At 50.2% G+C, this 23037-nt stretch overlaps 8 protein-coding genes across 8 annotated transcripts; 5 read left to right on the top strand and 3 right to left on the bottom strand.

Moving 5' to 3' along the window:
- Positions 1-549: 549 nt before the first annotated feature.
- On the bottom strand, positions 550-1937 carry L3040_008936 (uncharacterized protein; the record flags this gene model as incomplete). The annotated part of the gene is made up of 3 exons (XM_007292697.1): positions 550-855; positions 1041-1801; positions 1871-1937. 3 exons carry the CDS (start codon positions 1935-1937, stop codon positions 550-552), a joined length of 1134 nt encoding a protein of 377 aa, XP_007292759.1.
- A 729-nt stretch (positions 1938-2666) lies between these two features.
- L3040_008935 (uncharacterized protein) lies at positions 2667-3310 on the top strand (the record flags this gene model as incomplete). Its single annotated transcript, XM_007292696.1, has 2 exons — positions 2667-2875; positions 2926-3310. The coding sequence occupies 2 exons, from the start codon at positions 2667-2669 to the stop codon at positions 3308-3310; spliced, it is 594 nt and encodes a 197-aa protein (XP_007292758.1).
- Positions 3311-3716: 406 nt separating this feature from the next.
- Positions 3717-4672, top strand: L3040_008934 (uncharacterized protein; the record flags this gene model as incomplete). Its single annotated transcript, XM_007292695.1, has 6 exons — positions 3717-3750; positions 3810-3855; positions 3903-3917; positions 3970-4004; positions 4061-4301; positions 4354-4672. 6 exons carry the CDS (start codon positions 3717-3719, stop codon positions 4670-4672), a joined length of 690 nt encoding a protein of 229 aa, XP_007292757.1.
- Positions 4673-5789: 1117 nt separating this feature from the next.
- On the top strand, positions 5790-7733 carry L3040_008933 (uncharacterized protein; the record flags this gene model as incomplete). Its single annotated transcript, XM_007292694.2, has 4 exons — positions 5790-5800; positions 6230-6253; positions 6314-7463; positions 7512-7733. The coding sequence occupies 4 exons, from the start codon at positions 5790-5792 to the stop codon at positions 7731-7733; spliced, it is 1407 nt and encodes a 468-aa protein (XP_007292756.2).
- A 1038-nt stretch (positions 7734-8771) lies between these two features.
- Positions 8772-10534, bottom strand: L3040_008932 (uncharacterized protein; the record flags this gene model as incomplete). The annotated part of the gene is made up of 3 exons (XM_007292693.1): positions 8772-8878; positions 9030-10254; positions 10307-10534. 3 exons carry the CDS (start codon positions 10532-10534, stop codon positions 8772-8774), a joined length of 1560 nt encoding a protein of 519 aa, XP_007292755.1.
- Positions 10535-10935: 401 nt separating this feature from the next.
- L3040_008931 (uncharacterized protein) lies at positions 10936-14052 on the top strand (the record flags this gene model as incomplete). Its single annotated transcript, XM_007292692.1, has 9 exons — positions 10936-11553; positions 11609-11927; positions 11978-12018; positions 12083-12352; positions 12401-12488; positions 12543-12955; positions 13014-13288; positions 13334-13482; positions 13529-14052. 9 exons carry the CDS (start codon positions 10936-10938, stop codon positions 14050-14052), a joined length of 2697 nt encoding a protein of 898 aa, XP_007292754.1.
- A 752-nt stretch (positions 14053-14804) lies between these two features.
- On the bottom strand, positions 14805-15554 carry L3040_008930 (uncharacterized protein; the record flags this gene model as incomplete). Its single annotated transcript, XM_007292691.2, has 2 exons — positions 14805-15227; positions 15321-15554. 2 exons carry the CDS (start codon positions 15552-15554, stop codon positions 14805-14807), a joined length of 657 nt encoding a protein of 218 aa, XP_007292753.2.
- A 907-nt stretch (positions 15555-16461) lies between these two features.
- On the top strand, positions 16462-18424 carry L3040_008929 (uncharacterized protein; the record flags this gene model as incomplete). The annotated part of the gene is made up of 7 exons (XM_066155767.1): positions 16462-16590; positions 16651-16732; positions 16793-17039; positions 17119-17174; positions 17229-17866; positions 17950-17998; positions 18054-18424. The coding sequence occupies 7 exons, from the start codon at positions 16462-16464 to the stop codon at positions 18422-18424; spliced, it is 1572 nt and encodes a 523-aa protein (XP_066010058.1).
- Between the last annotated feature and the right edge of the window lie 4613 nt (positions 18425-23037).

The raw sequence follows: 23037 nt of genomic DNA, 5'->3' as shown, positions 1-23037 counted from the left end.
GAGCAAGCCGCTGTGCTCAGATGGTGCTTGACAGGTACAGTACCTACTCTGTCCCAGAATCAATTGGGAGAATCGCTTGAGCTGTTAGCGGGCAGTCGTCGAGGTGTCATTTCGGGACGCAGATTGGGTGGATCGTCGGAGCGGTTAAAGGGTAGTGCGAAGATCTCGGGCTGACGTTTCATCTTTCTGGTTGATTGGGTGGAAGAGAGATGAATTGTTCTAAGTGGGGGAAGCCACGAGAAGTGGTATAGCGGTAATATTGGGTTAAGTCTTTGACACTATACTTTGTCTGTTATGTACTACTGGCATCCGGTAACAGGTTGATCACTTGGCAACTGTGTTTCTGGGTCTGAGGTGGAAAGTTTTTGAACGAAAATTATCTTGGAACCGTTTTTTCCTCTTCGAGGCTCCTCTCAATCTCAAAATACCGTGATCAAATGGCGGAGAATGCGTCTTTTTATGCAGTTTGGACCTTCGAAAAGTATCACCCGATTCGCAGCTTCAGATTGTGGTTGGCATGAGTCACTAGGTTGAATGTTTATATTTCGTTCATGGCAAAGCATCGACACTTGCACCATTCGTCACATTCGACTGCTCGCCCGAACTGTACTTCTTTGAATCCGTCTCCTCAACCTTGCTATTCCAGCCAAAGGTATCTTTGATCTTCCCTGTCTGGATGCCTTTCAGTGTCGTAAGCAGCTTGATACAGATTGGCCCTGGCTCCTGGGAATCGGCAGCGATGTAGGAGAATGTTTCGTTTCGGGAATTACGGGTGATGGACTTGATGGGTACGAGGGCTGCTGCAGTACCAGCAGCAAGCACTTCTGAGAATTCGGGAAGCTCCTCGTATTTGATCTGTATTTGAATTAGCGTATCGTTTTTGCGGACTGTACCGTGCACCAAGACATCCAAATTGCCTATTCGGCATTGCGGGAATCGACCCCACTAAGGTTGGAGAGGATCACGTCGAAGTCTGACTTCAATTGTGACAACGAAAAGTGACCAATGTGAGCAAAGTGGCGAGCATAAAAGAGGCTTACAGAGCGAGTTTCCGTCTTCCACCCAAAACTTCTAGCAATCTCAAGACACGAGTCCGAGGTCACACTGGCAATCACACACTTGCTATCCGGAGTCACCAGCGTGATATCATCTCCAGTACCCTTGACGCCAATAAACCCACTTGTAGAAAACTCGTCAATCTCAGAGCGAGTCTTGCTGTCCAGATGCAGTGTGATGCCGTAGCCCTCTGTTCTTGCTTTGTCACTCCACCTCAACACCGGCGCATAGTTTCCTCCGACCTTGGCATTGCCTGTTCCATCCGGTGCCGCACGGTCGAAGTCCTCCAAAATCAGAGCCTTGACAGGGTGCACGCCATGATAGACACCCACTGGCAGCACGTATACGCAGAAGGTGTATTCCTCAGGAGGATTCAGACCCAATTGAGCACTAGAGCCGAAGACCAGAGGCCGGATGTACATGGCAGCGCCGGTCTCGTGCGGAGGAACGTAGGCAGCATTGAGGGAAACAGCCGCATGTACACATTCGGAGAAAACAGATTCAGGTGCGGGAGGGATCGATACTACTGTGGCAGAGTGGGCAAAACGAGAGGCGTTGCGGGTTGGGCGAAAAATGGTGATTTCGTTGGTAGGAGAGCGGAAAGCTTTCATGCCTTCGTAACATTGCTGGCCGTAATTCAGGGCTGGTGACATGCCATGGAGGCGGAGGAAGGGGTCAGTGACGAACTGAGGTTTGGACCATACGCCCGTCTTGACGCTGAAATGGGACTCGATATGGCCATTGACTGAGGGTGAGGGATGTGAGCGAAGGGCAAGGGGGTGGGGGGGGTGGATGGGGATGATTTCCTTCTTACCTTCACGGACACGGAAGCCAATGTCGCTCCAGTCGATAGTGTTGACCGGTGGTGGTGGAAATGCCATATTGGTGTTGATGTTGACGTTGAATGGAGACTGGAGATAGGAAGGTTGGAAGATTGGAAAATTGGAAGGTTGATGGTTGATGGGAAGAACTGTCCTGAAATACTACTTTGGCACTCTTTTGACAAAGTTTTTTAAGCATGCGTGCGGTATGCGGGGTACGGCCTCGCAGCGACTTCGGCGGGGTCCGAGGGGTTCAAGGTCCAACGGGCACCAATCTAGTAGTACGTAGTAGGTAGTACGTAGTAGTACGGTACCGGTACTACAGTATGCTGAACCCTTGGCGGCAGAGTGCGAGTGCGAGTGCGAGCACAGAGCACAGAGCACAGAGCACAGAGCACAGTAAGTTCACACTTCCTGTCTCCGTCTCCATACAGAACAACGATGAAACACCATCATTCCATGAACCTTCGAGTACCGGTAGACCCTCCCTACTCTGCTTGCGCCAGCAACAATGAAATGACCCGTCTATTCAGAATTCTTTAATTGACCGCTTCTTTGTCACCCACATACGTACCGGTAGTACAACCACTCTTCCACGACCAAACTGCGAACTATACACGAGACGCCGAGGATCGCCGCTGGGAAATAAGCTTTAAGAAGAGATACTTACCGGTACTTACTACGTACATACAAGTACGGTACCTACATCAGGTACCCCTTAACACTCTACCTGACTACCTGGCACCCGGATACGCTACAGCAGCAAGTTTTTATTCAGCAAACGCCACCATGCCTCCTCGCCGGAACAACTTCACGCTGCTGACCCTAGTCGGAGTGGCAGCCTTCCTAGGGATTCTGTTCATCTCGTTCTCGAAGCGAATTACCGGAGAGGATTCAGACTACTCAGCCTCCCAAAAAGAATTTCTAAACCCACACGTTTCAGAAGGGATGCTCCACGGAGAAGCAAAGGCCGCGAAGATCGAGAATGCCACCTTGAAGTGTGTCCCCTTCTGCCAGAGTCACAGGCGTCACTAACAGAAATCCGCAGAGCAGAACTCGGCCACGCCGCCTGGAAAGTTCTCCATACGATGATGGCCAAGTTCCCGGATGAGCCCACCGAAGAGGACAGCGCAGCCCTCAAATCCTACATCCATCTCTTTGCTCGTCTATATCCCTGCGGTGATTGCGCCAGGCACTTCCAGAAGATCCTGAAGAAGTTTCCGCCTCAGGTGGCTACGCGGTCGACGGCTGCAGCGTGGGCGTGCCATGTGCATAACGAGGTCAATAAAAGGCTGAAAAAGGAGCTATTTGATTGCTCGAACATTGGAGATTTCTATGACTGTGGTTGTGCAGAGGAGAAGCCGGACACGAAGGGAAAGGGCGGCTTCACAAAGTTGCAGTTGGAGAAAGAAGGGTTGACGAGAGGAGGTTGAGGGCGGGAATGTATGAGTATCATGGAGAGTAATGGCACTTTCATAGCAAGGAGTTTGGGGTTGGGAATTTAATTGACCTTCCGTGGGAGTGCCGTTACATAGCAACACTAGCTGTTGCATGTTGTCAATGGATAAACATCTGTATTCAGCTACGGTTACTTCTCTTGCGCTCGATCTAGCTTGATCTGTCACACACACACACACAAAATACGGGGGAGACGTGGCCAAGAGAGCCCGAATCCCATGTCACGTGAACCATATACCCGCCTCGCGCTTGCCTCGCGTCTAGGCTGCCTGAGCGAGCTCGAGCTTGAGCTTCAACGACGAATTCCTTGTCAACAACGTATACTGAATCAACGCCTTACGAAACCTCCCAATCTCTTTCGCAAATCTCCCAGCATTCAAGATGGAGTTCGGCAACTCAGGAAATCTGAACGAAGGTACTTGGAGTTCAGGGAACAGCAGCTGGGTGCACAACAGCTAATCAGAGCTCCCCTAGATGGCATCCACGTTGATATGGACCGGTTGAAGAAGGGAGAGGTCAAGTAAGAAGATCAACCTTCTCTACCTGGATACTACTAACACGCTGAAGCCTAGGAACTTCGATGTAAGCTTGATTTCAAGTCACCAAATACGGCCTTCATATTAATTCGAATTAGCATGGCAATCAACTTCAAAGACGGTGTTATTCTGGGTTCGTTGCTCTGCGACAGCTGCATGGGCATGAGATGGATGCTGATGGGTGCTCAGGCGCGGACAGTAGAACCACGACCGGATCATACATCGCAAACCGGGTCACCGACAAGCTTACACAAGTCCACGATACCATCTGGTGCTGCCGCTCGGGGTCTGCTGCGGACACGCAAGCTGTGGCAGATATTGTTCACTACCAGCTGGGAATGTACGGTATCCAGAACGGCAGAGAACCCACTACACAAACGGCGGCGGCGATGTTCCAGGAGCTGTGCTACGAGAACAAGGATAGATTGAGGTGAGGGCTCGCTCGACATTGGGGAAGGGAACGCAATAGCTAATGAAGATAGCGCTGGGCTGATTATTGCCGGCTGGGATGAGCGACACGGGGGCCAGGTCTACTCGATACCCTTGGGAGGCTCGTTACACAAGCAATCGTATGCCATCGGCGGCTCAGGCTCCACCTACATCTACGGATACTGCGACGCCAACTGGAAGGAGGGGATGGACGAGGCGGCTGCTGTGGAGTTTGTCAAGGGCGCGTTGCAAGAGGCTATCAAGTGGGATGGCAGCTCCGGCGGAGTTATCCGGATGGTGGTATTGACGGCGAAGGGCGCAAACCGACATCTGTACCTGCCAGATACAGACTATGCTGTTCGTCACCAATAGGTCCTTGTGCAGTAGGCCATAGGGGGGAATTGTAATATAGACCGGGGTTGGGGCAAGGGATCTGGCGCACTCAAGCCCTGGGTAGGATGCAATAGCGGTCAATGTAGCAGAGCGGTGAGCCGAGCAGAGAAGCTTGGCAACTGTCTGAATGAAAGATCTTGAGATAGTGTGGGCAGTGTGATTTGCAAGTGCCTGGAGCGTAGAAGTGGGAAGCCTTGGTTATCAGGAAACCTCTGTCCGAACCTGACTGGGTTCCAGAGGGAGACAGAAGCCTTTATATATACGTGCGAAAGGATTACGACGCTGATAATGATTCTCCCTCCCACAAAGACTCCCAGACGGATGATCTGACGGGGAATATTCGGCCAGCTCTCGTGTCAAGACTCCGGGAGGGTAGTTAGCGGAAGGGAGAGACATAGGGCTAGACTCGAGCATCTGCCTGCGTATGCGGCTGCGTCCGCATCTGCGTCCCTATGCATGTTGTCTTACGTAATCATCAAAATGTAGTAGCAGCAGTATGAGAGCGGTGACTTTTGCCAGAAACCTGGATATGAAGATAGGGACCAATAGGTAGGCACCGGGCAAAAGTCATGGCTGTTACGGAAGTGTTGCATATCAAGTCGTAAACGAGATCGTAACGGGTGGGATCCCATTCGACACCGACACCGACACCGACACCAGGCGTGGGGGTGTTCGTCATAAGTACCTTACCTAAGTCTTGGATCAGCAATTGGACTGACTGGACTGACTGGACTGACTGGACTGACTGGACTGCCTGGACGGACTGGACGGACTGGACTGGACTGGACTGGCTGGACTGACTGGACCCTGGCCATGGCATGGCATGGCATGGCATGGCCGGTGAGGCACTGACCTGACCGAAAGCCCGCTAGTCCCACATTCACAACGATCACTCCACTCTACCGTACTCCCACTCCACTCCAAACTCCGCCTCACCTCAATTCTATCATTTTCCTATTCAGATTCAACAACACCAAAACCACAGAACACTCCTATCGACGCCTGCCCGCTGCCCGCAGAGTCGAGATCGGCGTGTTTACACCAGCCTTACAATACCTGGATCCCCTCTCTTCTTTGCTCTGCCCGACAAACAGGAATGCTGTGCAGGTAAGCCTCCCTCCCGTCTCTGCTTCGCTCTGCCTCCCGATAAGCCTCGCCAGTCCCCCCACGGCAGGAAAAAGCAATTCATTCATGCGACGCCGACCTTCACCTTCCACAAGGCCTACAAACAAAGAATATCGGGAGCCTGGCTAGGGAATGCCATTACAACTGCTATCAAGTGAACCTGTCCTGTTGTCTGCCGTAATTCCAGTGCTGCGCGGAGCCTCGAGGTGACCACCGCTTGTCCTTACATCACAAACAGCTGCGCTGGGAGTCGGGTTATCTCACCTTCGAATTTGGTCTCGATCGCGCGCGCCCGTGGTCAATTTTCCTGCTCTTGCCTAACTGTCAGACGCGTTGGCTCACGCCAAACATCACAAAGCATCTTCATACATCACTGGTATCACACGGCTAACCAATATTCTTTCTCACTAGCACCTCCCTCCGTCCATACGCATCGTAGGCTGATATGGCCGAGGTGGTGAGCGATTTCGTGTCCAACTCGTCGCGCTTCCACAGCAGTCATACGATGGTAGCTGGCTCTGGTCAGCAGCGAACTCCAGCTGAATCCCCATACCGTCAACGCCCTCGATCGGCAGTCGAGCCTCCCCTGTCTCCGCGCAACCAACCCACCGCCTCAGCACCGGGAACTCCTCCTTCTACCTCCTCCGCTCGAACTCTCCCAATTGTGGCTAGTGATGCGGTCAGTCGATCAGGAAGCGCGAAGACAGAGCCTCACACACCTCCAGCGAGCTCTAGTCCAGTAACTCCCGCGACCAAGCAACGGATCTTAAGCCAGAAGGAATTTCCGGAATCGCCAGCACCAGTCCTTGAATCCTCAACCGAGTCGCGTCCGAAGAAGGAGGAGACATCGCCATTACAAGCCTCGCCAATCCAGAGATCGGCTAGGTCGCTGGATGATGTAAAGAGGTATGGAGGAAACACCATCAAGGTCCGGGACCTGGCACACATCCAAAGATTCGCTACGGAAGAGTTCCTTTCATACAAAGGCCAATCAGGGCGTTTGCGCACAGCAGATGATCCAGCGTTGAAGTACGATATCAGTGGGATGCCCATTTCAGATATAATCGAGATGGTAGCAGGGCTTCTGACCAAGATTACAACTACAAATGACCGGCAGCATGAGAGCCTCCACCGACCTCTTCCTTCGGGTGAGGCAGCCAACTTCAGCGGGCAATCTTCTAGTGTCCTGGCTTTCCACGGAAAGAATGTACCGAGTATTACGATTCTGAGCTATCTGAGCCGCATACACAAGTACTGCCCAACAACCTACGAAGTATTCCTGAGTTTGCTGGTTTATTTCGACAGGATGACGGAACGGGTCAATGCAGGCACAATTCAAGCTCTGAACAAGAATACTGTTGACCAGGGGAGCTCCCCACCATCTTCAGGATGTTCCGCAGAAGGATCAGACTTAGCAGACAGCCCCCCAGCAAAAACCTCTAGGAGTGTGCCTGAGCTGTCGGCGGAGCTAGAGAGGGCACAGTATCCGCATGCACCACCCCGTGAACAAAGTCCTGGCACATTCCCCCTTTCCCATTTCTTTGTCGTTGACAGCTTCAATATCCACCGCTTGGTCATCGCGGGAGTTACCTGCGCGAGCAAGTTCTTCTCTGATGTATTTTACACAAACTCTAGATATGCAAAGGTGCGTTTCATGGCATATCTCGGCTGGATCACATGCTAACTAATCCAGGTTGGTGGACTTCCCCTACCTGAACTCAACCACCTCGAACTCCAATTCCTGCTCCTCAACGACTTTCGCCTTTCTGTGCCCGTAGAGGAATTAGAAGCCTATGGCACTATGTTGGTTGAATTCTACGCTCGTGAGATCATTGCTCAGCGCTCGGGCCAGTTTCCGCTCGACATGGGGTATCCGGATGACAGCAAAGCAGCTTTGGCTTCGGCTTCTCCTTGATCTCGCTTGAGAGGACGCGGTGGGTAGAAGATTGTGCTCACCAAGAAAGGGCAATTGATTTGGCGAGATCGCGCATCGACCTCTCGTTGCAACGTTGAGTGTTTTGCTCGGCTTGGTGCTTGGTTTTGCTTTTCTCGATGGAGGAATGATCCTCGGAGGAATAGAAGACTAGGAGGAATCGTGCATAGTGCGAGCAACGCGACAATATTTATGACGACTGTACTGGACTGGACTGGATACGACACGGAGGAATAAATCTCGGGTGGCTACTCTGGCGCTGGCTTTTGCTACAATAACTTCCTTTTCTCTCTCCCCCTCTCTTTTCCTCTTATTTTTTCTATTCTTTTCACGGATACAAACAAGCGAGCAAGTAGTGCACATAGAATTTGGCAAGCTGACTGGCTGGCTGGGTTGGCTTTGGGTTGGCTTTTAATTCAGCGAGCGATGGTCGCCTTGCAATGCGACGCAATGTTATGATTGTGTTTCCTTTTCATGACTTGACGGTCTGTGGAGGGATTGCTGGGGGAATTGGGGGAGGGAGGGGTGTGAAAGCGGGGAGGATGGAATTGGGGCATGATATCAGCGCCATGGGCTTGTGTTTTGCTGGCCGGCGGGGCTGAGTGGAAGGGGAGGCTGGGTTAATAGGATGGGATTGGGTGTGGGATCCGAAGGGGTTGTGGGGTATGGGTGGAGGGTGTGGAAGGTGCGTTGAGCTGGAATAATACTACAGAGGGATGGAATGGGATGGTATGGGATGCGATGCGATGAAATAAAGGCTGGACGGACGTTTGGACGGACGGACGAGCTGGCTAGCAATAGAATCCTTTAAAAGCGCTGTGGCTCTTCTTTCTTCTTTCTTCTCTCGTCTTTAGTCTATTGTCGCATCTTCGAAGCGTAAATTGCGGGCTCGGTTCTTTTTTTTTCTTATCTTGGTAAAGATAACTCTGCCCTGCATTTTTTTCCCCCATCAAGTTTACCTACCTATCACATTTTTCTCTCTCTCCGCGATTCTCATCACGGAGAGAGTAGGGATTCCATTCAATGTCTCCAAACCCGCACAGCTTTATCCTTTCCTCCACTCGCCACCTTCTGGCCATCAGGGCTCCAGTCTACGGCGTACACCTCATCTTGATGTCCCGGAAGATCTAGGTAGGGGAAGCAGGAGGGTTTTGGTTAGAGAGAAAGTACTAAGTTGGTATTTTAGGGTGGGGATGAGGGAGAGCTGAAGAAGAGAGAGGGAGAGGGAGAGAGATGAGAGAGATGAGAGAGATGAGAGAGAGAGGACTCAAAACTCACCAGCCGAGAGTTTCTGGGTTCGAAGATCCCAGACCTTGAGGGTCGTATCTTTACTTGCCGTGACGAGCAGTCGCGAGTCCGGGCTGAATGCGCACTGGTAGACGGGTGCGACGTGACCGCGCAGGGTGTTGATGAATTTGCCGTCGCGGGCATTCCAGAGCTTGGTGTGGTTGTCGAAGCCGGAGGAGGCTATCAGCAAGCCGTCGGGGGAGAAGGTGACGTGGTTGACTTGCTTCTGGTGGCCCAGCATGCGGGCTACAGGTTTGGTTCCCTTGGCTGGGTCCCAGAGGTACATGGTGAAGTCGTCGCTGGCGGAGACGAGTCTTTCGACGACCTCGCCTTGGATGGTAGATGCTTTGAGGAATCTCTCTCGGGCTTTGGCGACCTTTTCTTCCTCTGTGACGGGTATCTTACCTTTGTGTTCGTGAAATCCTGTTCGGATGACGAAGTCGGTTGAGAGTGCGAGGTGATTGACCCAATGTGCGTGTGCGCTGAGCGTGTGGGCCAAGGTTCCATCCTTTGCATTCCACACCTTCACTGTCTTGTCGTGGGATCCTGTGTATATGAAACCGGTTCCTCCCCATTTGACGCAAGAGACCGAGCCCTTGTGCCCACTCAGTACAAGTTCGATCGTCTGTTGATTTGTCGACCATACTCTGACAGTAGAGTCCTTAGACGCTGATGCTAACCGAGGTTCTCCGGGCTTTTGAGAATGGTAGGGTTCCCACGCAAGACTCGTCACCCATTTGGAGTGGCCCTTCATGGGATTTCCAACTTGCTTTCCTGACTTGGGATCCCACATCCGTACGGTATTATCCATACTTCCCGTTACTATCCTCGAGTCGTCTGGAGACCAGCTTACTGCCAGAACCCAGCTGGTATGTCCTTTCAGAGTGTGCACGGGTGTTCCTGTATCACAGTCCCATACCCTCGCTGTGTTATCTCCACTTCCGCTGACCATTCTCGACGAAGATTTGGGAGAGAACTGGGTGGCGAGGATCGCTTCACCATGGCCTGGTATCGTTGAAGCACACCTCGAGACTGCTTGTACTCTGAATACTGCTTGGGGTGCTGCTGATATGTTCTGAACCTGTTCCGTGCTGATCAGACCGGGTCTGATCAAGGTCTTCCAGACATTCGTTGGGTATGCAGTTGTGATCGGCTCGAGAGTCTTTTTGTCTGGTACAGGAAGGGTGAATCGGTACGGCACGGTCTCAGAGGAATCCTTGGTAAGATCAGTGATGTGATTCGTGACAGTGTTCTCCTTTCGCACTCACATGGTTCAATAGCGCATTCAGGAGAAGCTCGAGGTTCTTAGGGGTCGCATCCGCAACTGGCACAAGCACAGGGCCTTGGCCTATAGGAAGACCAGTCGTCTCGTCAAAGAACTGTATCCGAAGACTGCCAGCATCACTGGGAATCACCTCGATGTCCTGTTGCTCTCTTGCTCTCTCTGCGGCATCTGTTCGTTGTCTTTTGCTTGGTGGGGGTAGGACTGTCGCCATTTTGAATGTTCAGTCTGATCTGGACAGGACCTAGAAATCTTATTCGCTTTGTAGTCCGATTTTGTGGTTGTTTCCTTCTGCAGGAAGTTCCACAGAAATCTTCAAAATGTCCGCGGGGTGATGCAAGGCGCGAAGAACTCTACTCGAAAATATTTTAAGTGGAGCATCAGCCTTGTGGCTTGGCTTTGTGGTGCATGCGCAGCTCTCATGCCCTTAACCTTAAATCGACTTCCAAGCTTCCATTATCCGTGACCCGCCAACCAACAGCCGTCAACGACACCAACCATACTCAGTATCTAGGAGTAAAGACACAAAACTCATGTGTCCATTGGGACCTCACTGATTACCACAATTGATATACCAAACTAACATCTCAGTTGACTGCTCATCTACAACAGAAAATGCCTCCTCCGAGATCCTCTACCTCTCAAAGCTATGCTTCTACCTCTTACCGGAATGCAGGAACCACGTCAACATCACAGACACCATTTGGAACATCTCAGACTCCCTACGGAACTCGTCCGAGCACTGGTCGTCCCAACTCTGCCTACCAGAGTCGGCCAGGAACAGCTCGTCCAAGTACCGGCCGTCGATCAAGATCTCGAGGAGGGTCTACCATCGGTGGCGGCGAATCTCAGCACATCATCTGTGCTCTAAGTGACGCTCGTGGTATCTCTCCCACCGTTGGACTCGCATTCGTGAATATATCTACTGGGGAGGCGGTTCTCAGTCAAATATGTGACAATCAATTCTACGCGAGGACCATCAACAAGCTTCATGTCTTTGACCCAACCGAAATCCTCATTGTTTCTTCGAGCGGTCCTCCAAATCCCAAGTCGAAGATGTACTCTATTGTCGAGGAGAACATTTTCGGCGCCAAAATAGTCACTATTGATCGCAAGTACTGGTCAGAATCGGCGGGGCTTGAATATATCCAGCATCTAGCCTTCTCCGAAGACGTTGAATCAATCAAGGTTGCTATTGGAGGCAATTACTTTGCAACCTGTTGCTTTGCCGCGGTAGGCTGTATCATTCTCTGTGAGGACCTCTTAACCTGATTCGATCCCTTTACAGGTTCTTAGATACATAGACCTCAGCATGTCTCTGACTTTTGCCTACCACTCGCTCCGCATCAAGTACCAACCATCCGAAGGTTCTATGATGATTGATCTCTCTACAATCCGGTCCTTGGAGCTCATCCAAAATCTGCAGAACGCCAAGTCCCGAGCTTGCCTTTACGGTGTAATGAACCAGACCTTGACTCCGATGGGGGCACGTCTTCTTAGAAGTACCATCCTACAACCATCAACGCAAGTTAGCGTCCTTGAGCAACGCTATGACGCCGTCGAAGAGTTGTCTACGAAGGAGGACACGTTCTTCCAGCTGCGACAGGGTCAGCAAGTCGAGCCCTGTTAATGTGTCTGGCTAAATTTCTCACATCAGCTTTGAAATCTGTCATGGACATCGAGAAATTGCTCAGTAGTGTATGAAAACTTCCCTCTTCCCTATGAGGATCCCCTCTTATTCGCTGACATGTCTCTCTTGTAGTTGATCATTATGCCTACCCAGCCTGACATTATGTATGCAGAACAATCGATCAACCAGGTATTAATGCTCAAGAGTTTTATTCAATCCGTCCTCCCAGTCTACGAATCGCTCGCAGGTGCCAACTCAGATCTTCTGGTAATGATTCGGGAAAATTGCAAGCCCGAGTATCTTGCCCCAACGATGGACCTTATCAAGGAGGTTATCAATGAGGATGTGACTTACCAGAAGACGCCCTTAGACTTGCGAAATCAGAGAACATATGCCGTGAAAGTATGTTTTGCGTTTTCAAGTCATCCGCAAGCACTGATTGCGTGATAGTCCGGAGTTAGTGGTCTCCTCGATGTGGCACGCCAGACTTTCAAGGAGACTACAGAAGATGTACATCAGCATGTCACGGATATCAACCGTGGGTGGCCTCAATGCAGCCTCGTCGGTCCCGTGCATCATTGACTCGTGACAGAACGGTATGAGATGGTCGCAGAGACCAAATATGATAACGCTCGCCGGTATTACCTGAAGTTGTTTGAACACGACTTCGAAGGACGGGATATACCCGATATTCTCATTAACAGATTCCAGAAGAAGGGCTGCATTGAATGTCAGACCTTGGATCTCGTCAAGCTGAATCAAAGAATTGAGGGCTCACATCAAGAAGTTGTTTTGATGAGTGATCAGACTGTTCAGGAACTGATTGATAACATCCGAGGAGACATCCCGACTCTTTTCAGAGTTTGCGAAAGTATCGCCGTTCTCGATATGATTACCGCTTTCGCACATCTCGCTACCACCGCAGATCCTCTGGCTGAGTACACGAGACCCCAGATCGCGGATGCTATTGCTGTCGGATCAGGACGACATCCCATCAAGGAGAGAGTAAGTGGTATTCCCCAGCGCAGATTCAGACTCTGACCTATACTGACTCCTTCCACAGATTCACAAGGACAAGTTCATTGCCAACGATATTTATGCGAGTGAGCAGAAACGCTTCCAGATCATTACTGGCTGTAACATGAGTGGGAAGAGCACCTATATTCGATCCGTTGCTTTGATTTGTGTAATGGCCCAGGTTGGGAGCTTTGTGCCAGCAGCTCATGCTGTGTTCCCACTCATTCATCAGCTCTTCGCTCGAGTCTCTATGGATGATTCTATCGAAGCAAATGTGTCAACCTTTGCGTCTGAAATGAGAGAGACTGCTTTCATCTTGAGGTAATCTCGCGAACTGAGTGTCGTTGCTGTATTGACAGAATACAGAAACATTGATAAAAACAGCCTCGCGATCATTGATGAGCTTGGCCGAGGCACTAGCAGTCGTGATGGGCTGGCTATCTCGTTGAGTATTGCTGAAGCTCTTGTTCAAAGCAAGGCCTTGGTATTCTTTGCAACTCACTTCCGAGAGCTTGGTCTGCCCACTTCCTCCGGTACAAAAACTTTTCTGACTTCCGACAGCCCAGATTATGCAACAAAGACTGGGGGTAGTCAATATGCATCTTGAAGTGGATTTGAGTCAAGAGAGCACCATGACAATGCTTTACAAGGTCAGAGATGGATATGTCCAGGAACAGCATTATGGTATCGCTCTCGCCCGTGTCGTCGATCTGCCGCAACAGGTAATCGAGGTCGCGGAGAGAGTGTCGAGAGCGCTAGAAGCTCAAGCACAGGCCAAGAAACAGTCATCGAAAGCACAAGCACTCTTCAAGAGAAGGAAGTTAGTTCACGCTTTAAGAGAGAGCTTGAAGCATGCAGCGAATTCGCTCTTGGACGACAAAGCGTTGCTAAGCTGGGTAGTCAGACTACAGGATGAGTTCATACGCCGCATGGATGCAATTGACAAAGATATTGCCAGCAGCGATAATGAGTCTTCGGTGGTCGCGGGTGGGGAGGAGGAGGATGAGGAGGAGGAGGAGGAGGAGGCGGCTGGGATCGAGCATGGCGAGGACGCGGTGGAAATAGAAAGCAGCAGTAGTGAATAAGTCGGGCGATACGCAAAGAATTGCAGTTGGTAGCCCAGATAGTTTAAAGCTTGAAGTTCAAAAGTATTGGCCATGTTGCACCTTCCCGACAGACAAAATGTCACGGTCACCATCTGAACCTTCTGGGATCCCAGTGACTTCCGGGGTGTAATTCTCGTTTTCCAGTCGTTGACTGGCAACATGCAGAATTTAATATCGGTATTTCTCAGGACGCCGGAACACTCTTCGTCCTCGTCCTCGTCCTCGTCCTCGTCATATCACGGTCTCTTTCCACGTCGATCTCGTCGTTGTCTTCACTGTGGCTTTTCCGAGAAGCGAAGCGAGTGAGTAGTGGAAAGAAAGAAAGGAAAGGAAAGGAAAGGAAAGAAAGGCGCATTATTCACGTGAGGAGACCCGCAGCACTTTCGCCCATCTTCTCTCTCACTCAGAAGAATCTGCAAACAGATGAAGATGGTAAACAAGTTACTACTGACCTGACCGTAAGGAAAGGAAAGACGCCACCGCGGTCGTGCGTGTAGCTGTAGCTCGAAAAGCACAGGGGGCAAACCGCGGTGGTTGTATCAGGCTCGAAAACTCCGTACAGATAGATCATAAGTCATCAAATTCATAACGAGGCAGAAAATTGCCTTTGCATACAGGGGTATCGATACTCCAGGAGAACAGATAGATCTCTTCCCTCCCTTGATCCAACGCTACATCTCGTAACCGGTTTTCTCTATCGTAGATCAGGACCGCTTCCCATGGATTCTTGTTTATACCGCGATCACGAATCCGACCATTGCGGCAATGACCACCGCCCCTACGAGATTCCTCGTATGCTTGTGCCCATGCCCAGAGCTCGTGGTACCCGATTCGACGGTATCCGTCTCCTCGCCCATGGTCTGCTCCAGGACATTTTCCTGGAAGAACTGATTTTCGTTGCCCATCACGTTGCCGGGGGGGTAGTACTCGCAGACGACGTAGAAGCCAGGCGTGCCGTTCCGGCCCTGGCAACTCGCCACCCCGCAGCCTACCGTGGTGGTGTTGCCCCAGACGAGCTGGGTGAAGTGCCCTGTCTCGTCGCTGAAGCCAGTCGGGTCCCCGAAGTCGTATTCTTGCCGCTCGAGACCCCACGCGTCGATGCTGGCGCTGGCGTTCGCGTAGCCGGCTGCGAGGTTCTCGCCGGTTGGTCCGCCCTGGTGATCGGTGGTCAGCCCATGTCTTCGCGCCGGCGCGAATTCGCAAAAAAAAAAAAAAAAAAAAAAAAAAAAAAAAAAAAAAAAACGTACACTGTGTTCAAAATTGCACGCCGCAGCCCATTCGGCAGCGAAAGAAGCAGAGGTATCGTTCCACTGGAGATCCCCGACGCCGTGCTGCTCTCTGTAAAAATTATGTGCGGCTATCGTGTCGTTCTGAAAGGTTGCCGCGTCTGTAAAGGACGGACTTGCGGCTTGGGACGCTGCGAAGACGGGGAGTGTTGAGAGGAGCAGCGCGAGGCGGGGGACAAGGGAGAAGCTGTGCATCTCGCGGAATATGTATACATGTGTATATATATATATATATATGTACATATATATATAGTAGTAAATGGTAATGCTCTGTTGACGGGTAGATTGGAGAAAGATAGATCCAAGGACTTGTGTTATTGATAGTCGTTGAAGTCGAGTCGAGAGGAGGCAACGCAAGGCAAGGCAAGGCAAGGCAAGGAAGGCAACGCTCTTTTTACCTTTCCTTCTTCCCCTCCCTCTCACCCAGCCCATGCGCTCCATCTCCACATACATCATATCATCGTTGTGCAGGCTGGGCCATGATCCGGACTGACTGCACGAGAATACATTCTGTCGAGTCAGATCGCCCGTCTGCTCGGGGCAGAGACTGTAAGCAGCAACGGAATGCTTGTTCAGCTCGGGAGCGGAGGTCGGCTTGAACAGAAGACTTTCTGGCGGTGGAGATGAGTTTGTTTATCTTGGTGGGATGACGTCGATGATGGGGCAGGGGTTGGGTTGCGATGCTTATCTGTACAGATCTTGGGGTCTGGGGTTTTGGCTCTTGGTACCGGCCCGTCCCCTTCGCTTGAGGGCACGTGAGAGATTTTGGGTTTGGAGATGGAGATGGAGATGGAGATGCAGATGGAGGAGACCTGGACTGTCTCACGTGTTAATCATCTCCCTCATACTTCGTAGGGATATGGAATCAATCATGGAGACACTGATCTTCCATATTCTCAGCTCCGTTAGTCTGAAGTGGAGCGAGTTGGGCCTCTCGAACCGTCTCGTCCACCTGCACCTTCTTGACGCACCGTCAGGACTGGAAGGCACGGAGGTTAGTTGGCCTTGGCACGGTCACGGGAGCGGATGAAATCCATCGACTTTCAACACAACCAAAACCCAAGTCTGCCGAACCACTTACCAATACCTACCCACCATCACCATGTCAGATAGACAGAACGAGTCTATACTCGTCGCTGCTCCGGTCAAGACGAGGCGCCTGGGAACTCTATATCTCGAAGGCCGCCTGAGGGATGGGACACTGAGTCAATCGTCGCTGGACTGCGGCCTAGTAAGTTGAGAAGAATACCAGACGAAGGCCTCGTTGACAGCCAAGCTGACGACTTTGAAGTACGCAAGAGTGCTTGAAGCGCAACTGCTGTCCGCTGTGAATACGTTTGACATGCTGGAAGATATTCTTGCGGATGAAAGAAGTAGGTTCCTGTTGGACCAACCCAAGCTGAAACTCGACATTCTAATGCGCCCATCTGTAGACGGCAATTTGAAGCTCGGATCTGAGTACCCTCGCGCAAAGCAAATCTTAGACTCTTTGAAGGTGGTTGAGCGCATTGGACCAGCGACGGAAGAGACCTGTTTCTCATCACTCGAGGTGAAGCTGAGGGTCCAGGTCTTTGAACTCTGGACGGCTTCGTCCCCTCTCGAAGAGTCAGATGAGGGGGACGAGCAACTGGGCGAATTGATATCCATGCCGCATACTCGATTTGAGGCTGTTTGGGACGAGTAAGAACCATCCTTAGGTCACACCGAGAATATGATCGCTTTGTAACGCAGCGGAAAACACAGCCTGATCTGTATCCAGGCTTGTATTCGACCACGACATCAAGGCAGACCTCATCTGGATGATGACAAACATCCGTACGCTACCAGAAAACCAGACAACATTGAAAATGCTAACTTAAATGAAATCAGTGCGATTCTCACAGGCTCTTAAAGCTTCCAACTTCCGCCGCAAGCTGAATCCTCTCATTCTCCTCTACGGACCACCCGGAACTGGGAAGACAAGCCTCTGCCAAGGCCTCGCGCAGAAAATATCCATTCGGCTGAGCGAGCAATACGAATCAACGACCCTTATCCAAATCAAGACGGCAACCCTACTTTCCAAGTACTTCAGCGAGAGTGCCCGGCACGTTGATGAGATATTTACCAAGATATCTCACATGTGTCAGGAGGGCCCCGAGAACTTTATATGCGTGCTCATCGACGAAGTCGAGAGTATAGCGAGTTCGCGCGAGTTCAGCACGAAGGAGGGTGAAAGCCATGATTCGCTCAGGGCGACGAATGCGCTGCTTACGGGCCTCGACCGGTCCATGAGCTTTCCGAACGTTGTCTTCCTGTTTACTTCCAACATGTGCGACGTCCTGGAGCCGGCCTTTCTCGACAGGTGCGGCTTGAAAGAGTATGTTGGGCCGCCGAGCGTTGCCGCACAATACGAGATTTTGAGGAGTATCCTGCAAAATCTCATCAGCTCCAATGTTGTGAAGTCGACCGAGGAGATACCTTCGTACGACGATGCCGAGTATCAAGCAGTTGCCAATCTTGGGAACTCGGTGAGCAGCTCATTTCTCCACACATTGGCTCTGTACTAGCTTTTCCGTGAAAATTTGGAATAGCCCGTTGACCATTTTCCTAGGGCCCGAAGCTTCTTGACCTCGTCAAGCTGATCCGGAGTACCAACGAGAGTAGGGTTCTCATCATCTCGAATGACGATGCCTCTGCTGATTGCCCATTTCCCAGGCCTAGATACCGAGATCAGTGGTCGCAGCCTTGCCCAGCTCCCCGAAAAGGCACTTATGAGATACTTGCGAGACGAAGATTGCGATGTGGATACCCTCATGGGATTCATGGAGAGATCCGTACTCGAGGGCGTGAAGAAGACGGGTATCAGCAAAGACGAAAAGCAGGACAAGGGGGGGAAGCGAACCTGGGCGACGTTTCTGGAGGAGGAATGTGATTTCTCGAGGTTCGTGGACTTGGTGGAGTCGTATAGGGCGGGTGTTGAGCGCCAGGCAAGGTTGAAGGGCCCGGTGCAGAGTGAGAGCGAAGCATACTCTGGCAACCAGATACAGGCTACGGGCCAGGCACCGGCTGAGAGAGCCCCAGAATAACGAAGAGGGCGCGTTTTAGCTTTGAGACTTGCTATTTCGGGGGGGGTGGGGGGGGGGAGTTGCTGGATGTTACGCTTGATACCCGGATTTGCTGCGCCTATATTTGCTATATTATCTGAATGTCAAGACTTGTAGAACAGCAAGACTAGTGAGTGTTTACTTAAAGTTGAGATGTGCAGATACTAGATATCCAATGGAAATGCTGGAGCTGGACTGTCAACTCCTCTTTATAAAAAGAGAGAGAGAGAGAAAGGGTGCCGCTAATGTAGTAGAGTAAGTCGACCTCAGACCGGGATATATTACCAATATGGCCTTTTTTCATTTTTTCGTTTTTTTCTTTTCTTCTTTTCTTCTTTTCTTCTTTTCTTCTTTCCTTCTTTCCTTCTTTCCTTCTTTCCTTCTTTCCTTTTTTCCTTCTTTCCTTTTTTCCTTTTTTTCTTTTTTCCTTTTTTCCTTTTTTCCTTTTTTCCTTTTTTCCTTTTTTCCTTTTTTCCTTTTTTCCTTTTTTCCTTTTTTCCTTTTTTCCTTTTTTCCTTTTTTCCTTTTTTCCTTTTTTCCTTTTTTCCTTTTTTCCTTTTTTCCTTTTTTCCTTTTTTCCTTTTTTCCTTTTTTCCTTTTTTCCTTTTTTCCTTTTTTCTTTTTTTCTTTCTTTCTTTTTTTCTTTTTTTCTTTTTTTCTTTTCTTTTCTTTTCTTTTCTTTTCTTTTCTTTTCTTTTCTTTTCTTTTCTTTTCTTTTCTTTTCTTTTCTTTTCTTTTCTTTTTTTTTCTTTTCTTCTTTTCTTTTCTTTTCTTTTCTTTGCCAGTCTTGAAATTTTCACGTATCTATCTAATGGCCGAGAGAGTTGGGTATCACTTGCTTATTTGCTTGCTTGTTTGCTTGCTTGCTTACTTACCGCTTGCTATCCGTCTATTCTTTCTCTCTGTCTTTGCTACTTACTGTCTTTTTGTTGTTGGGTTGAGGGAGGTTGAGGGGGAGAGGGAGGTAGAGAGAGGAGAAAGAGAGGGAGAAGGGAATGAATGAGTCTCAAAATGAGGTGAGGTAAGATGGAAATCAAGTGCATGGAAGTGTGTCGTGCGGCTGGCTATACAGGGTTATAAGACTGGTTACTGCAATGTGCATTGCAGGTCTGCTTTTGCACATCAAAGTGGAAATCAGATAAGATGTGAATTAGGTTGAGGTCGAGGTGCGCTGAGTTAAATTTGATTTCTAACATCAACGCGACAAAAGAGGGACAGGGCGACAGGGCGACAGCTGTGAGACTCGATCGCGATTCGCGACGGGTGCCGAATCCAGTGGATGAATTCGGCGTGTTCGGTCGGTGAGAGACCTGCTGCTTGACTTTTCTTTTGCCTTTTCTTTTCCTTAATCTTTGCGTTTCTTCTCCTTTGCGTTTGATCTTTTCTCCTCGATCAATCGCTCGCCGGCCCCTATTATATATATATTTCCTTTTATATCTTCGTCATATACTGTTGGTTTTGGTTTTAGCCTGACTTTGGCCTGTGGATGGAGAGAGCTTGTATGTGTGGGTTTTTTCGACGTGGGCTTTGGGCTTTGGGCTTGCTCTGCTCTGCTCTGCTCTGCTCTGGATAGTCCGTCCTCCTCCTTCTACATTGCTATCGGTTAAGTTAACTTAAGTAAGCTGTGTGTGTATGTGTGTGTGTATGTATTCGTATTCACGGCTAACATGGAACGCAAGATCATCATCTTGTTTGCGTCCTCATTTCTCGCTCTTCACGGAGTAGAAAAGAGCCATGCTCTTCGACAAGTGCTACGGCTGAGAAGAGGTAGTATTGTATTAGCTACCAATCTGTACGCTTGGTATTGAGAAGGAAAGACGAGGAAGGAAGAACTAGAATACAGGAGGGCTGAGAAGTCTTGTACCAGAAGGCGGGGCGGCCGCTAGCTTTGGCTGACTAATCCCCCATTCCCCATTCCAATGCCTGCCTGCCAGCACCGTAACACTACCCCCCCCCTCCGAAAAAACTGCGTCCTCGCAGTTGCAACCAAGCCTGTCAAATTAATTGGTACTCCGTATTAATCTTTATGGCTCTCGTTTTGAGGTTGCTCGGCTAACGCAGAGCGAGGTGGGGAATCGTTATCGTCAGAATCGTCAATGTCGGAAGGCTGAGTGAAGAAGGTGCGCTGATCTTGTGGTTGAATGATTGGCGATTGAGCTTCTTCGGACTTGATATTGCGAGACTCTTTGTCAATAATAGCCAGGTACTCGTCGAGGCGCTCGTAGCTTCCGTGCATCTTATACTTCTCGACCATCAAATGGGTTTTGAGAGCTGGGGAAACCTTTTCGCAAACGTCCTCGAACCATCGAGCTCGAGAGATCTTGCCGGTGATAGCATACGTAGTAAACTTGACTCGGAAGTCATCGTAGGATATGCGTCCCATGGTAAGCTGATAGTAACTCTTGCGGGCAGCTTGCACGCGGTTGTGATCGCGAAAACGGTAGTCCAGTATACGCAAAACATCAGCAGCATTAGTGCAAGTGTCGGCGAAATCGGGGAACATATGCTCGAAGATCATTGATTTCGCCTCTCCAGAAGTGCACTTGAAATAAGCTTTGACTTGGGATGGACCAGAAAGGAAATTGCTAGAGTAGTCCTCAAGGAACAATTTCATGTCCATTTTCCAAGCGTCGTATTCAACATCACCTCGATGGTCGCTAAATTGAGAGCGGGGCCACTTGACCTTGTTATGCTCGACGAGAGGTACCGAAGGGTCCAAGATGGGCAGGTACCGGTAGTACTCGGGCATTGGTTGCAAGTCAGCTGCCGAAGCGATATGGGTATGCTGAGGCTGAACAATAGCAGGCTTGGCTGGCTCGGCAGCGTATAAGGCTAAAGCTTTTTCAATTGCAGCCAGAATTGATTGGTTGATCAGCTCTTGCTGAGCAGCAGTGAAAGCGGGGGCTGGTGGAGCCATTGTTGGTTATCTCGTGCTACTTGTACAATTGTACAAAAGGGCTGATCGGGCTAATTGGAAAGTCGCGAGAGCACGTGAGAAAGAAAGCATTCAGGTTCAGGAAGTTTCTCTGAGGCAGGTTTGTTCTCTGCAGCCCTAGTCTTTCAATCTTAATATGAATCCTCTATGAATAGCTTGAGAAAGAGTTCCGCGTATTATCGAAAGAGAGGGGTCGTCGCGAATTGCAGCGGAGGCAGTTCCGAGGTCGTAGAGAGGGCGGTCATGAAGTGCAGCGGTGGCAGTTCGAGGGGGGTCGAACCAATGCTTCGCAGCGGAGGTGGTGGTCGGTCTTTCCTTATGCTACGGCTGAGAAGAGGTAGTACCGGTATTGTACCGGTATGAGCTACCAATCTGTACGCTTGGTCTTGAGAAGGAAAGACGCGGAAGGAAAGAACTACCAGTACGGTACGATACACGAGGGCCGAGAGTGTCATGGAACATAAGGCGGGCCGGCCGCTAGCCGGGCCGGCCGCTAGCTTCGGCTGACTCATCCCCCATTCCCCCATTCCAAGGCCTGCCTGCCTGCCCGCCTGCCGGCCAGCACCGTAAGAACAAGAACAAGGCACGTTCAGCTGGTCCTCTTCAAGAACTTTCACGAAGCCAGAAGACGGAGATAGTACGAAGGGGCTGTATGGACTTTACCTCTCTATTCTACTCTACCTTACTTTCCTTTTCTTTTCTTTTCTTTTCTTTTCTTTTCTTTTCTTTTCTTTTCTTTTCTTTTCTTTTCTTTCCTTTTCTTTCCTTTCCTTTCCTTCCCAGTTACATTTCCCTTTCATTCAATTTACACCCCCTAGGCAGTCCGATCCAATCCAGTCCAATCCGATAGCTACATCCCACAACCTACAGCAGACCCGACGCCATATACACCACACAGCCCAACACCCAGCCGGGCTCACCTTTCAAACCCATGGCAGCTGCGGCGCGCGTACTAGTCCGTAGGCAGCCCACAGCGAGCAGCGAGCAGCGAAGCCTTGAAGCCCACGCGTCTTAAACGTAGACACCAGCCCCTTTTCGATGCCTATCACGATGTTTGTCTCTCTCTTTCTGCCTCTACTTCTGCTTTCGTGTCGTGGCGCTCGCTCGCGCGCGCGTGATGCGAGATCACGTCGTACTGCATATATATATGCGTTATACGCAAGGATACAATAACATGGTGAGATGTACACCTGCGCTGCATTGTGTTGGCTCTTCTTCACTTTTTCTTACTCGGTGTAGGTGTGGGTGTGTGTATGTGTATACATGTGTGTATATGTGTATGTATATATGTGTTTGTATATATGTATATGTGTGTCTCTCTCCTTTTCTCTTTTTTTGTATTGGCTACTTTGTTCCTGGTCTGCAGCATTTCGGATTCCGCTATGAGTGAGTGGATGCAGTTTATTTGTTTGTTTGTTTGTTTGTTTGTTTGTTGCCCATGTGAGCGGGCTTACCCCGCTACTCCGTACTTATCTGACCTGCCGCTAGAGTTACCCCTCTATCGGTGCGAGGTGAAGAGAGCGGGGAGAGGGATGATTAATAGCAGGCTGGCTACTGGCAGGGCGGTGCGTTCGTTTGCTTGTTTGTTTATTGCGAGCGAGGCTTAAGCCGGGGAGAAAGAGAGAGACAGAGAGAGAGAGAGAGAGGGGAAAGACAGAAA

This window comes from Drepanopeziza brunnea, assembly GCF_022702325.1.
Source record: "Drepanopeziza brunnea f. sp. 'multigermtubi' strain 214-2 chromosome Unknown ctg19, whole genome shotgun sequence".
NCBI classification, from domain to species: domain Eukaryota; kingdom Fungi; phylum Ascomycota; class Leotiomycetes; order Helotiales; family Drepanopezizaceae; genus Drepanopeziza; species Drepanopeziza brunnea.
The sequence above is the reverse complement of the archived record's forward strand: the minus strand, read 5'-3'. Positions and strand labels throughout refer to the sequence as shown.